The 15,692-nt window shown below is 43.9% G+C and overlaps 1 protein-coding gene and 1 long non-coding RNA gene across 3 annotated transcripts in view; both read left to right on the top strand.

Annotated features, from left to right (window-relative positions):
- Positions 1-6,868, top strand: part of LOC134760253 (uncharacterized) — a 118,747-nt gene extending 111,879 nt beyond the window's left edge. For both annotated transcript variants that reach the window (XR_010137432.1, XR_010137431.1), the window contains 3 exons: positions 652-715; positions 1,507-1,542; positions 4,149-6,868. This is a non-coding gene — a long non-coding RNA (uncharacterized LOC134760253). The remainder of the gene's footprint in view (positions 1-651; positions 716-1,506; positions 1,543-4,148) is intronic.
- Positions 6,869-6,980: 112 nt separating this feature from the next.
- Positions 6,981-14,723, top strand: NPAP1 (nuclear pore associated protein 1). The gene has a single exon (XM_002825211.5). The coding sequence runs from the start codon at positions 7,057-7,059 to the stop codon at positions 10,522-10,524; it is 3,468 nt and encodes a 1,155-aa protein (XP_002825257.3). The 5' UTR covers positions 6,981-7,056; the 3' UTR covers positions 10,525-14,723.
- Positions 14,724-15,692: the final 969 nt, after the last annotated feature.

Genomic DNA, 15,692 nt, shown 5'->3' with positions numbered 1-15,692 from the left:
AAACAAAGAGAAGTAAAGGGACCCCAAAATGACTATGACTTTCTCAAGGGGACACAATTATTTTTTGATCTGGAACAAGAACCTAGATATCCTCAATCCCACTTTATTGTTCTTTCATTGGGTTCTGAACACAGATAAATAAACAGAAAATAAAATTCTTATCTTCTACATAACTGGTGCAGGTCCTGGCAAGATTGAAATTGTAATACTGAGTATTAAGAAGCATCTGAAAAATTGTGAAAGCTAAATGATACATACCAGGTACATAGGAATGTGTAGTATCTGAAGATGATTCTATAGGTGAGCAGAACTGGTAATTCAATGTGTGTGTGTACTGTATTTTACAACAGGATAGTTAAATTTCATTTTCTGATATCTTGAAGGCTCCTCCCCATCATACAACACTAAATAAATATTTGAACTAGATCACATTTAGTTCTGCATGCTTATATACATCAATAAATAATTTGTTTTAGTTACCTTGATTTTTAATTTATACTTGGTTATTTCCAAACACAAAACAGAGGTTGGACATAGGTATATGGGAGGCTGCAGAGATAAAATAAGCTCACTTTATTCACTGCCAAAATTAAGATCCTAACAACCTCTACATACCTGAATGTGTTCAGATCAACTATCTTCATTTTACAGGCAAGCCTTCTGGAAAAATCAAGCCGAAGAATTCTTAATTGCCCAATGTCCCTTATCTGTTTCAGTAAGTATAATTATATAATATGGGAATTCTTCTGAGTGACAGAGAAGGGCAGCCTGGCTGAACATCCCCATGGCCATAATGCAGATATGATGGTCTCAAGCTATTTTAGAAAGACTGGAGCCTACTATTCCCATTACTTATCTTAATAGAGAATAACATTTAATATTCCCTATGTTTTGTGCTGGATAAATCTTTTTCCCTTTATTAAAATGAACGACCCATAACTGAGTCTGTAGTTTGTACATTGTTGGAAGCTGAATAAATCTCTGTGGGTTGCCAGGATCTTATTAATAAGTCACAGCTTTCTAGGTAGGATCTGCTCAGAAACTCACAGTTTAATTTTACATTTATAACTAAATTATGATACAACCTTGAGCAAATTAAGCTCATCTGTAAATGAAGAATACTGATACTTGCTACTTCAAAGGGCTTTTGTAAAGCATTCCATAAATTAATAGAGGTGTATACACATGCATATATTTTAATACTTATACATACTTTAAAAGAACCCTACAGAATCCACTACAAAAATTTTGTGATGTGTCTCCCTAAACTAGTTCCCAACTACCCTGTTAAAATTATTTAAATGAACAAAAATCTATATATTAAGATCCACATCAGAGAACTCCAAATACTGCTTGTCACAGTACCCTGTCCCAACCATGCTGCCTTCCTCTTCACACAAATCTTCAATTCAGAAACCCTGGGGATTAATTCACTAATCCACCCACACCCTTATTCATTCAAGAAAATTACTGATACCCTACCAAATGTCACGTACTGGTTTACAGGTATATTCAAGGAATATTAGCAGCGAAAAAGAAAAGGTAAATATTCCTACCTTCTATTTTGGTGGGGGGGGGAATAAACAAATGAATAAGCAGATATATAAACATAAGTATACACATGTAAATTAAATTTAAATAAATAGTATATCAGGTATGTCCTAGAAAGAAATACAGTGCAGGGAAGGGAGATGAAGAGTGTCAGTTGGTGAGGGGGTTGCAATGTAAAATTATGTGGAAGGTGAAATTTAAGAAGAAACATAATGGGATTCTAGGAAACAACAATGTGTATGTCTGGAAAATGAGTGTTAGAAAAGAAATGGTAAAGAAAACAGTTAGTTGGGACAGCCATGGGCAAAAGTGTTCATACAGTATTCAGATAACAGAAAGGATGATGTCACTGCGTAGGGGAGAGAGGGATCAGAGTGGAGAGAAAGAAATGAAGTCAGAAAGGAAATGGAGAGCTCAGATTGCTAGGGTTTTGGAGGCATTTTGAGGACTTTGGCTTTTGCTTTGAGTAAGCCATTGAAGAGGCTTGGGTGATATTATCTGACTTATGTTTCAACAGGATCTCTCTTGGATATCATTTTGATTAGAGATTGTAGGAAATTAAGGACAAGACTGGGGAGACCAGGCTGGGCGTGTTGGCTCACACCTGTAATCCCAGCACTTTGGGAGGCCAAGGTGGGTGGATCATGAGGTCAGGAGTTGGAACCAGCCTGGCCAAGATGGTGAAACCCCGTCTCTACTAAAAATACAAAAATTAGCCAGGCATGGTGGCAGGTGCCTGTAATCCCAGCTACTTGGGAGGCTGAGGCAGGAGAATCGCTTGAACCCAGGAGTTGAAGGCTGTAGTAAGCCAAGATCGCGCCACTGCACTCTAGCCTGGACTGCACTCTAGCCTGGACTGCACTCTAGCCTGGACGACAGAGCAAGACTCCGTCTCAAAAAAAAAAAAAAAAAAAGAAAAATTGGTTGATTCAAACAAGTGATTTACTCAAAGATGTGCCTTCTACTCAGTAAAGACATAGATCAGGGGTTAGCAAAAAATGACCCACAGATCATTTTGTATGCCCTGTGAGCAAATAATGATGATTACATTTTAAAAGAGTTCCTGAAGAATAAAAGGGAGGAGGTAAAACAGGAGGAGGAAGAAGAGCTACAGAAACTGCATTTGGCCCACAAAGCCTTAAATATTTAAAACCTAGAAAATGTTTGCCAAAACCTGAAATAAAGCATCTGACTTTTCTTGAGGAAGTAGGTTTTCAATAAAATTGGAAAGAGGAATACATGAGTAAATTAGTTGCTGAAAATATTGTGAAGTAATAGATATCGAGAAACATCTATGGCTTCATCCCCACCCTCAAAAACAATGCCATTCATTTCCATTGAGCTAATGAAAAATGCAGTTTGGTTTTCAAAACAGTTAACCAAAAAACACTGTCTTACATAACAAAAATCATAAATAAAATTTCTATAGCAACAAAAAAAGCATTTTCACAGAAATTAAAAATTTACAAAGCATTTCTATATTATGTAAGTTAATCTTCCAATCAATTCCATGGGATAGGTACACTACTTCCCCATACAGAAATTACCATATCCTAAATCCTTAGTGATTGATTCCTCAAGAAAAGTTAAAGTCTTGAATGCTACATCTGTTAACACTAAGGGTAGTTTTCTCCTATGGGAGGGTTGGCCTCTAGAATGAACAGGAACTTTCAGTTCAAGGTGACAGACCAGGAACACATATTTACTTTGTGTTCCTCCTGAAATTGTACTTAAATATAAGTATACAAATACCAAAATTTAGTAGACCAACGAAAGCCCAGAGATTGTGGAAGTCATCAACCACAGAAAGGTGTTGATACATTTCTGAAAAGCAAAAAGTTAACTGGAGGGGAAATAGATGAAACAACCAAGGAAAGGCTACTCTAAGAAGGAGCAGCACAAAGTCAGTCTGTCCTTGCTGAGCCCTGGTTACAGTAAAGGGCAGAAGAGTGTGGACAAATGTGAATATGAAAGAGCCAGTTCTTCTAAATGAATCCTGTGTGGCTAACTGGGCCTAAATTTAAAATAGAGCCAAGCAGCCATTTGCTGACTATAGAGTTTATACCTGCACTGGCCAATTGGAACTAAGCCAATGTCTTTCTTTCTCTCTCTTTTTTTTTTTTTTTGAGACAGAGTCTCACTGTGTCACCCAGGCTGGAGTGCAGTGGCATGATCTTGGCTCACTGCAACCTCTGCCGCCTCACCCAGTGAAGTAGCTGGGATTACAGGTGTGCGCCACCACACCCAGCTAATTTTTTTTTTTTTTTTTTTTTTTTTTTTGTAGTTTTAGTAGAGACAGGGTTTCACCGTGTTGCCCCGGCTGGTCTCAAACTCCTGATCTCAAGTGATCCACTCGCCCGGGCTTCCCAAACTGCTGGGATTATGGATGTGAGCCACTGCACTGGGCCAGAACTAAGCCAGTTTCAAACCTTCATTTGCCTAAAGAAACTTATGTGGGAACCTGGACAGCGAACTTTTGCTATAAAACCCAAGTCTTCCCTTTGTTTTCTGGAATGCACCTTTGTTTTGCACGAGAGGATACAGTTTGCAAACAGTTCACTGGAATAAAGTCTCTTTCCTCTACATTCTTTTTTCAGATAACTTTTCTTCACGAGAGAGAAGACCAAAATTATTTTAGGGAAAAAAGTTCATTTAATGAGGTTCCTGAGTCAGTAAAGTCCAAAGGATTCAGTGTGTCCTCACATTAACTCTGTATGACTTACAGTGGATTGTTGGTGAGAGTATTCAGCCACAGGGTGCTAGGTATGATTTACTGTCACTACCACAATTCTATACAAAGCTGGCCACCCAGAGATTCATTTGATATGACTGGAGATTGGTGCTTTTCAAAATTATTAAATTACAAGTAATCTCACCTGGCAATTATAAATTGTTGCTACTATCACAATATTTATATAATTATTAAATTAAATTTTTGGAAAATATTTTGCCTTCACAAATTTCATCTCAACATGTTTGCTTCTGCCAAGTCAGATGATCTCAGAATAATCATTTGCCATCTAATGTTATTTTGCCTCACAAACACAAGGAAGATTTTATATTCAAAAAAAGCATCTATTCCCATTTGACAAGAAAAATAAAGAGATGGATTTTTCTGGAATACCCTTGTCCAAATTTCCTTTTATTGTCCTGAAGCCCCAATATTCATTATTTGTTTAATGCATTTTTCCTCTTTGGGGGAAAATGGCTGTAATTTATTGTTTTCAAATAAGCCTGACATTTGATCTTGTTTCAGAGTTCTTGTAGGAAATCTTTGTCCAAAATTTGTACCAGATTGTTCTTTTTGTTCAAACAAATCAAGATATTTTTTTTTATTGAACTCTCCTCAAATGATATCAAGAGATTACAGTTAAATGTCAGAATTTTAAGCAATTTCTCTGTTCCCTGAGAGGTTAGGAAGAACTTATAATATGTCTCCTCTTTTTAAACAGAATTTGGGTCTGAGCAAAACTGTGTCCTAGAAACATAAGCTTTGTTGGGTATGGAAGCCCACATTTACTCTGACGTACTATAAAATATATGAGCAGAGGGATAGAATGGATTTTGTAGTATGTTAACTAGGTTTGATGTTATTTTAAATCGATTTTTAAACTAAAAAATACATTAAAATATTTTTACTGATCTCTGATTCTTGGTTCTGAACCTTCCACATGTCTTATGTCTGGCACACAACATTAGCCCAAAGAGAGCAAAGCAGTCCAGTTAAATAAACCAAAGAAACAAGATTAAAACTAGGTAAGGTCATGTGTAGGATTTTCCAGATCTTTCTTGTCATGCTGAAACTTCCAGCTCTTAAGACAGTAACACATATTTCCTTTGTCCTAACAACCAATATTAAGTCTCCTTCCTTGGGCATAAGAATATGAATAGTTATACTTAGGTGACAGTAATGTGTTGTAAAGAGTGGGCCTTGCTGGCATGCTGACAATGACCAAATTGTATTGATCATATTTTAATCGAATACATTGCTCCACTACTAACTTGCAAATACATGATGAATTTGCTTTCTAACATATTCCAAGAAGGCCAGAGAACTGGCTCATCCATTTGGATTAATCCACTGGTGAATTTCTTTCGGGATAGGCCAAAATGGATCTGGACTATAATCTTTACATATTTAGATCCTTCAAACTAGACCAAAAAGGAAATCTGGGCTGCAAGGCTCAATTAGAAGAACTGTGTGGGATGCTGCTTTGCTGACTATTGGGGGTCGCTGCCCCGTGTCTTCAGAGGAGACTGGAGCCCAGTGCCTGCCATGACCAACTTATGAGGTGAAGTAAGGGCTTCCCCCTAGGAATGCATGTGCTTAATACAGATGTGCTGTGTGCTAGGTACCCTAAGGACTACAGGAAATAATGAGAATACATGATGTATCCATAACAAGGAGGCACACAGGCCAGAGCACGAGCTCTGGAATCACACAGCCCAGGTTCGAAGCCTGGCTAGGCCACTGTCATATCAATGACCCAAGGAGCAAGCAGCCTAAGGCTTAAATGTTGTTGCTGTTGTTTGTTGTGGTTTTTTGTTTTTGTTTTTTTGAGACAAGAGTTTCGCTCTGTCCCCCAGGCTGGAGTGCACTGAGGTGATCTCAGCTCACTGCAACCTCCGCCTCCCACTTTCAAACGATTCTCCTGCCTCAGCCTCCCTAGTAGCTGGGATTACAAGTGCGCGCCACCAGGCTCAGTTAATTTTTGTATTTTTAGTACAGATGGGGTTTCACCATGTTGGTCAGGCTGGTCTCGAACTCCTGACCTCAGGTGATCCACCCGCCTTGGCCTCCCAAAGTACTGGGATTAAAGGTGTGAGCCACCGCGCCCTGTTGTTTAAAACAAATTTGTGAAAAGAAAAGAAGTGAAGAGGCCCTGCCTGCCAGGAAGAGATGTGGTAGGGCGTAGCATCTAGTCAGGACAAGGCACCACGTCCCCTCCTCGGAAACCCTCACGGCCTGGCTGGTGACCCTGGCGCCACAGAGAAGGCACGCCTGGCTCCAGGCAGCACAGAGGCACTGCCAAGGTCCTGGAGGAGGCTGGTAGGATATAGGTTGTCCTGTGCTTAACTTGAAGCAGATGTGCCCTCTGTGAACTGGGGAATGAGGACTGCCGACACAGGGCCACTGCGTGCGACAGCGCCGGGCCAGGGCTAAGGAACAGGCAGAGCCGGCGCCCAGGTGACAAGAGCTCTGGCGATGGGCCCGCAGGCCCCAGCAGTTTCCTCATAGAGGCCACGCGGTGCAACACCTGCCACTAGCAGCGGGGCTTCCTGGGGTCCTGGGGCAGCTGGGGCCGACAGGGCGTCGCCCTTTGCCCTCTGACCCCTGCCTTTTGCGCCCCCGCTGGCGCGCCCTGGTTCTGTGAGGAACCTCGCGGAGGCGTCGCAGGCGTCGAGCCAGTCAGTTTGTGCTTGGTCGCCAGAGGAGGCGGTGGCTGAGGAGAGTTGAGTCCACTGCTGACCCTGTTTTACGGTAGGAGGCACGGCTAGCTCTAAATGGGCAATTTACTCAGTAAATTTAGACCCGGGTGCCGCCGGCCCCTGCCAGGGCCAGGGCGTGGCGCCCCCGCTCCCCTGGCCCGGGACGCCTCCCCACCCGGCCGGGCTCACTCCGCACCCACCCCGCGCCCTTTCGGCGGCCTGTTCCGCCGGAACGCCCGTCGCAGGCCTTCACCAGCCGGCATCTTCGTCGCCCCTAAGAGGCCGTGTCCTCTCCCTCGGGCTGCGGCCGCCCCTCTGGGGGTCCTGCCGGCTGTGGGTTGGGGGCTGGCCACCAGGAAGACACCCATGCTGCCTGCTCGGAACCCCCCGAGGTTTGGACACCCCCGTTCCGTAAGGATCCCTCCTCCCAGCCGCGCGTTCACTCTCTTGCTGCCTTCACCACATGAGCCGGCGGTCAAGGCCAGGAAGTCCATCCCAGCCACTCTCCCGGAGGAGACCGAGGTGCGGGCCCAAGAAGGGCCCAGAAGAGTAAAGAAGGATGAGGATCCGGTGCAGATCGAAGGGGAGGATGACGAGAAAAGGACCCCCCTTAGCAGCGGAGAAGCATCGTCCACATCCAGGTCCCAGGGCACCCAGGGAGACGTGGCCTCCTTCATATGCAGCCCTGGGCCCCTGGAGGGAAATGTCCACCGCAAGTTCTCAGAAGACAGCATGAGTGAGAAGGCCCAGGCGTCTCCAGCGAGCTCCTGCTTGGAAGGCCCTGCCATGCCCAGCACGCGCAGCCAGGCCGGATGTGCCCGGCATCTTGGAAAGCCTGATCCAGATGCAACAGCGCCCCCTGAGCCAGCTGTTGGCTGCTCCCTGCTGCCGCAGAAGTTGGCTGCGGAAGTGCTGAATGAGGAGCCACCGCCCAGCTCTCTAGGCTTGCCGATACCGCTGATGTCCGGAAAGAGGATGCCTGATGAGAAGCCTTTCGGTATTCCTCCAAGGAGTGCTGCTCCTCCCAGAGCTCCCCGCAACAGGCCCTGCAAAAGGAAAATGTCGATTCCACTGCTGCTGCCGCTGCCCCCTTCACTGCCATTGCTGTGGGATCGAGGTGAGCTTCCCCCACCTGCTAAGCTCCCCTGCTTGTCTGTTGAGGGAGACCCACACACCTTGGAGAAGAGCCCTGAGTATAAAAGGAATAGCAGAATCTTGGAGGATAAAACAGAAACCATGACAAACAGCAGCATCACCCAGCCTGCCCCTTCTTTCTCCCCACCTGTGGAGACTACAGACTCCCTGCCCCTGACCACTTACACTTACACTTCCCAGGTCCCAGCTCCTTTGCCCATCCCTGACTTGGCTGACCTGGCTACTGGACCCCTCATCCTGCCTATCCCTCCACTTTCCACCACACCAAAAATGGATGAGAAAATAGCATTCACAATCCCTAACTCTCCTCTGGCTCTTCCTGCTGACCTTGCTCTCATTTTGGGTGATCAATCTAATGAGAAAGGAGGCTCTTGTCATTCAGTCGTAGGAGCAGCGCCTCTCACTTCTGAGCCCCCAACACCTCCTAGCCCCACACCCTTCTTCAAGCCTCCCGTCACAAGGGAGTCCCCAATATCTATGTGTGTGGATTCCCCTCCTCCTCTTTCCTTCCTGACTCTTCTTCCAGTCCCTTCCACCAGGACCTCAGTTATCCCCAGCAAGCCTATGAATTCCACATCAGTCATTTCCACTATCACAACAAACGCATCTGCCAACCTAACCTCACAGACTGCGGTAGACCCTGAAGTAGTTAATATGGATACTACTGCCCCGTCTCAGGTTATTTTCACATCTTCTCTAAGCTCCAGGGTGAGCTCTCTCCCAAATTCCCAAATACATTGCAGTGCAGAGCAGAGGCACCTGGGAAAGACATCAGTCTACACATCCCCACTTCCATTTATATTCCACAATACCACCTCAAGTTTTAACCAACTCCTTGGAAAAGAAGCCACCCCTCAGCCCAAATTTGAGGCTCCTGATGGGCAGCAGCAGAAAGCTTCTCTCCCCAGTGCCTGTGTTTTCCTGAGCCTTCCCATCATTGCTCCTCCAGACACCTCCACTTTAGTGAATAGTGCCTCTACAGCATCATCATCCAAACCTCCCATTGAAACCAATGCTATGAATACCACACCTCCTTCCAAGGCTGTCATCTTGCAGTCTGCCTCTGTCTCCAAGAAGTACCTCCCATTTTACCTGGGGCTTCCTGGTTCTGGGAACACACGACCCAGCGGCAACACTGCCTCAGTCCAAGGCTCCACCAGTTTGCCTGCACAGTCAGTCAGGGCACCAACTACAGCTTCCAACCATCCTTTAAATCCAGGAGCCACCCCTCAACCCAAATTTGGGGCCCCTGATGGGCCGCAACAGAAAACCTCTCTCCCCAGTGCCCATGATTTTCTGAGCCTTCCTATCATGGTTCCTCCAGACACCTCCACTTTAGTGAGCAATGCCTCTGCAGCATCATTATCCAAGCCTGCCATTGACACCAGTGACATGAATACCACCCCTCCTTCCAAAACTGTCATCTTGCAGTCTACCTTTGTCTCCAGGAAGGAGTACATCCGATTTTATATGGGGCTTCCTGGTTCTGGGAACACACTACACAGTGACAGCATTGCCTCAGCCCAAGTCTCCACCAGTTTTCCTGCACAGGCAGACAGGAGACCAACCACAACTTCCAGCCATCCTTTAAATACAGGATCCATCTCTCATTCCACACTTGGGGCCACTGATGGGCAGCAGAAGTCTGATAGTTCTTTTATTCTGGGGAATCCAGCAACCCCAGCACCAGTTATAGGCTTACCATCTCCTTCAGTCCAGCCACTGAGTGGCAGCATAATTCCACCAGGTTTTGCAGAGTTAACATCACCATATTCTGCATTGGGCACACCTGTTAATGCTGAGCCAGCCGAGGGTCACAACGCAAGTGCTTTCCCCAATGGCACAGCAAAGACTTCTGGATTTAGAATTGCCACTGGGATGCCTGGCACTGGAGACAGTACCTTACTGGTTGGAAATACTATTCCAGGCCCACAAGTGATTATGGGACCTGGAACCCCTATGGATGGTGGGAGCATTGGGTTCAGCATGTCTGCCCCAGGCCCCAGTTCCACATCAGGAGAACTCAACATTGGACAAGGACAGAGTGGGACACCCAGCACCACTTCTGTTTTCCCATTTGGTCGGGTAGCCTGGGACCCAACTGGCCACAGCATGGCTGCTGCACCACAAGGGGCTAGCAACATTCCTGTATTTGGATATACTTCTGCTGCCACCTACATTCCTGGTTTAGACCCACCTACCCAGAATTCATGCAGTGGTATGGGAGGGGATGGCACCAAATCCATAGTTGGAGGCCCTTGTGTTCCTGCTTTTCAACAGTGCATCCTGCAGCACACATGGACAGAGAGAAAATTCTACACTTCAAGCACCCACCACTATGGCCAAGAAACATATGTTAGGAGACATGTCTGTTTCCAACTTCCATAAGAGGACCTGTGGTTCACCTGATCACACCACATCAGTTGTGGTTGTAAATACCAACATTATCCCTTTGTATGGTCATGCTTCTAGTTTCATCTTCATGCCAAGCACCTGCCATGTATCTCTCCAGAACTCAGGTTGTGCACCAGGAGGGGACAACAACATCCCTGTGGTTGGAGGCACTTGTGCTCCCTTTCTCCATCAGTACACATGGGGCCCACCTGGACAAAACACAGGTGGTGCATCTGCATCAATGCCAACATACCTTTAATTAGAGGCCCTTGTGTATCCACCTACCAGCAAAGTACCTAGGGCCCACCTGGACAAAACACAGATGGTACCTCTTCCAGGAGTGTCAACATTCATTTGATAGTAGGCCCTCATGTGCCCATGTATCAGCAAAGCACCTGGGGCCCACCTGGACAAAGCACAAACCATACAGTGAGGGACAGCAACACAACGGCTGTGACTGGTTGTACTTTTGGTCCCCCATTCACACAAAGCACCTGAGGCCCACCTGGCTAAATGCAGGTGGTGCAATAGGAGATAGCCCCAGACATTTGTAGGGAGAAACCTCTAGTCTCCCTTTCAGTAAAAATACTATGGACCTGCCCAACCAAGGTGCTCCTTTTGACTTTAGAGGAACCAGCATTGTTTTTGTTTTGGTTTGTTTGTTTGTTTGTTTGTTTTTGAGATGGAGCCTTAGCCCAGGCTGGAGTGCAGTAGCACAATCTTGGCTCACTGCAACCTCCGCCGCCTGGGTTCAAGCAGTTCTCCTGTCTCAGCCTCCTGAGTAGCTGGGACTACAGGCACATGCCACCACACCTGGCTATTTTTTATAATTTTAGCAGAGACAGGGTTCCACCTTATTGGCCAGGCTGGTCTCAAACTCCTGAGCTCAGGTGATCCACCCACCTCAGCCTCCCAAAATGCTAGGATTACAGGTGTGAGCCACCGTTCCTAGCCTAGAGGAGCCAGCATTGTTAGTTAAATACTTGTGTTTGGATCGTCCTGGTCAGAGCAACTGTGCCTGTGATGGAAAGCAGCCATTAGTGACACTTGTACCTGCCAAGGCCTTCATAGGAGCCACCAACTCATTTTTTACTCCTATCAATCGTCTTTAGAAATAAGCACTCTCCCTCCACGTACAGTTCTCATAAATTGAATCACTTTTCAATTTATTGTTCCAGGAAGAACGGGCTCAGTTCCCTCAAGTTAAACTTAACCTGCTGTCTTGCTACAGAAGCTAGAGGCCCAAAACCACAGAGAGAGAGAGAGAGAAAGTGTGTGTGTGTGTGTGTGTGTTTGTGTTTATTGGTGAGTGTGGAGCAGATGAGCCCAGTCAGAACTGCACTGTACTTTAGTGGTCTTCTACACTGTGGAGGGTAGAGGAAACCTGTATGTATCACATCAGCTGTACCGCCTCTGGCTTGACTGTTAACTTGGCTGACCCTACCTCTGGGCCAGTTCTCTCTAGTCATGGACAGAAGGGCAAAATTCCCGACTTTGTGGACCCTACATTCTAGTTGAAGGGGAGAAGAGAAGCAACAAACATGGAAATTGTCTGGTAAATTAGCCAGTAATGAATGCTATGAAAAATAAAGAAGTACATGGAGGATTGAAATTGTAGATAGAAGCAGGGGTTTCAGTTTACACTGTGGACAAGCCTCACTGGGAAGGTAAATTTAAAGGAAGCCTAGAGAGAAGCAGTTGAGCCAGATATATGAGCAAAGACCATTCCAGATAATAGGAGTGGTCCTTGCAGAGGTTCAGAGGAAGGATCCCTGGTGTCCTCACGGAGCAGTTAGTAAGGAAATGTGGCTGGAATGGAGTCAGCTAGTGGAACGGAGGGATAGAGAAAAGAAGGACAGAGGAGATGTGAGTGGAATTCCTTCCTCCACTTTTTACTAGTTGTGTAATAAAAGTTGACTCAAACTTCAAGAGTCTCAGTGAAATCAGTACTTTTACTATGGCCTGTTTATCTCACAAGATTTTTGAAAGGATAAAATGAAATAATATAGAGAAATGACTTATAAACTTTTGTTGTAATTTGTTCTATACATAGGGGTGGATAGACGGATGGATAGATTAGATGATAGATTCATATTTTGAAGCCTAGCTCCCAGTGTGATGGTATTAAGAGGTGGGGCTTTGGGGAGGTGATTTAGATGAAGTCACGAAAATGAAACCCCGATGATGGGATTTGTGCCTTTATGAGAAGAAATACCAGTGCTTTCTCTGATTGCCATGTGAAGGTATACCAAGAAGGTAACTGTCTGTAAGCCAGGAAAAGAGTCCTCACAAGAAACAGAATTTGCCTTTATCTTGACTTCCCAACCTTTAGAATTGTAGAAAATAATTGTATGTTGTTTAAGCTACCAGTCTGTGGCATTTTTTTTTGGCAGTCAGAACTGACTAATAAAGATAGACGATAGATAGATAGATAGATAGATAGATAGATAGATAGATAGATAGATGATAGAGATAGATAGATGATAGATTAGATACCTAGATAGATAGAGATAAATAGATAGATAGAGAATATACATATATATGTATGGTCAATGACTGAGTTCCTTAGGCAATGGTGCCCTGATTGCCTTTATTAAGCAATTCAAATAGAAGAATAGAAGAACCCTTTTTTTTTTTGAGATGGAGTCTTGCTCTGTCGCCCAGGCTGGAGTGCAGTGGCGTAATCTTGGCTCACTGCATGCTCCGCCTCTCAGAAGAACCCCTTTTTATTAGCATAAAAGCACTTACTTTTATGAGGCAAACACATGTAAAAATATGATAACAGAGACTAAAACATTTATGAGATTAGGCCTGAAAGACAACAATCACAGAGAAATTACTGAATTCCTCTTGGCACCTGGGGCCTGATTCATTCACTCTAAGTTGTTTAGTACAGTTCCAGAGGATCAAAGCTCCTGTTTCCTGGCCAGATAATCACCTAACTTTTGTAATCAGAACCGCCTTTCAGAAGCAGAGTAGAAATCCAGTTTTCTTCTAATAGCCCTATAACCTTGCAGTATTACCAGGGACAAATTTTTAAAATTCATACTTCTTGACATTTTTTAAAAGGCCTCAAGCTAAATATTATGATCCTGGTAAGACAAACTTTGAATAAATGTGTGAGAGATACAAAGATAATTTTTGTTTTCATGTTTTGATGCACTTACACAACTGAAACTATTTCTAAATATTCTTTTATTTTTATTAAAATAAAAAGCGAACATAATATCAATTTGAATAATACTGAAATTCAAACTTCCTACCACAGTTCCCTCCTCCAGAGATAGTTTTTAGCTACTTCGATGTTACTCCCATAGTTCTGAGTTTGCTTTTTACTTCAACTATTATGTTATCTTACAGATGTCATTGTTTTTCCTAAAACTTGAAGTGCCTTCCTTTTTTTCTCCTTGAACTCTTTTCCCGTTAAAAAAAATGTTTTTGGTTTTCTAAAATTTTCAAATAGTATTGTTTACTTGCCTGAATCCCTTCCTTTTCCAGAAACCTTGAGCCTCCTCCACTGGTTTGGGAGTGGTAAGACCAAAGTAAGTGTAAAAAGTAAAGTAAAGATTCCTCTTCAAAGACTTTCCTCCCCATCTAATTAGAAATAAATAGTAACTTCTTTTAGAAGCAAAATGTATTCACAGACCTGTGCTAACATTCTTAAATATCTGCTAGTCGTAAGAAAGAAATGAATGTACTTTATGTTCTTAGCTCCCACAATTTAGCCTAAATATTTGCCCTGGCATGCTTATACTGGTCCAAGCATTAGGTCATAGCCTGTTCCTCTTCCTTATTTAAAAGTGTTTTTACCTTTCTCAGCATTCCACAAGTTACTTTCTCCTTCCTTTGTTCTCCTCTACCTTTGCCTCTTTTAAAAGTTCTAAGTTGCTAGGCAATCGGGACAAATACAGAATGTGAGGTTCTGTTCCAGCCAATGGAAACCGGACACAGCAGTAGGGTGGATGCGTCAGGTTATAAATGACCCTGTCTCCTTTGTTCAGTGTACTCTTGTGGCAAAACTGCTGGCGAGTGTACCCTTTCTGCAGGAAGTAAAAATGGCCTTACTAAATAAATTTATGTTTGAGTGCTATTTCTTTACGACACCGAGGAACAAGCATTTCAAACATAAGGACATGGTCTCAGAAGAAAGAGGCCTAAAGGACCCACCCAAACTGCTTTTAGTTTAGCCCAGAAATGCTCACTAATCAATAATTTTTTTAAAATGTCTGATTCTGGCTGCATTATCCTAATTTGAATCTATGGTAGAGCCAGGAATCTGGATTTCAGGCAGCATTCTAGGGAGGTATGATGCAGACAGTCCATGTTTCCTGTTCTTCGAAACATTGCTTCAGGCCTTACATGAGAGCTCACCAAAGTCCTCATTCATCTCATAAGATAAAAAAATTTGTATAGGATGTGGTTCCAAAGCCCTAACTAGTAATAAGCAGAGTATTTTCCTTATATCTGTGTCTCATGAACTAGAAAATGGCCTGTGGAAAATTTGAGAATTTCCAACTCATGGATGCATGTCTTTCTTGCTCTAAATATCTTCATGTTAGAGGTCTAGAAACTGCCCCCAACTGTGAGAACCCTGTCCAGGCCGCCCCTGAACCAGTCACTGCTGTAATCTCAGGATTATGTGATGCAATGAGGGCTTCCCAAACAGCAGTTCATTCTTTACCTGAGGCAGAGCTGGGAATGGCTGTCTCAGAAGTCCCAGGACAGGAGTATCATCATCAGATGTGCCTTCCAGATAGGAAAATTGAGGCTCATAAAATCAAACATTTGCTAAGTTTTACAGCCATGATCTAGGTCCTGGATTTATCCAATGCATGAAATGGGGCATGGGAGGGACCAGAAAAAAAGAAGCCAAACAAAATCTCTGCTAAAAAATTGTCTGTCTTAGCTAAATAGTACCTTTGCTTTAAATGCATACTAAGCTGTGAATGACTGATATCAGAGACTTTGTTGGAAGTAGGTTTCATAGGATGGGGGACAAATGAAAGTTTATGGGCAAAGAAAGAAGGGTCAGTTGGGTGGTGCATTGAAGTAAGTGGTTCCAAAAGCAAACTAGGTCAACTTTTTAACTGGCTAGTGAAAATGAGATTCCTCAGGCTGGGTTAAATGGAGGTTTCCTTAACTGAAACCACCAGGATACAAAA

This window comes from Pongo abelii, chromosome 16 (genome assembly GCF_028885655.2).
Source record: "Pongo abelii isolate AG06213 chromosome 16, NHGRI_mPonAbe1-v2.0_pri, whole genome shotgun sequence".
Taxonomy (NCBI): Eukaryota; Metazoa; Chordata; class Mammalia; order Primates; family Hominidae; genus Pongo; species Pongo abelii.
Note: the sequence above shows the minus strand (reverse complement) of the source record. Positions and strands in the feature narration are given on the sequence as shown.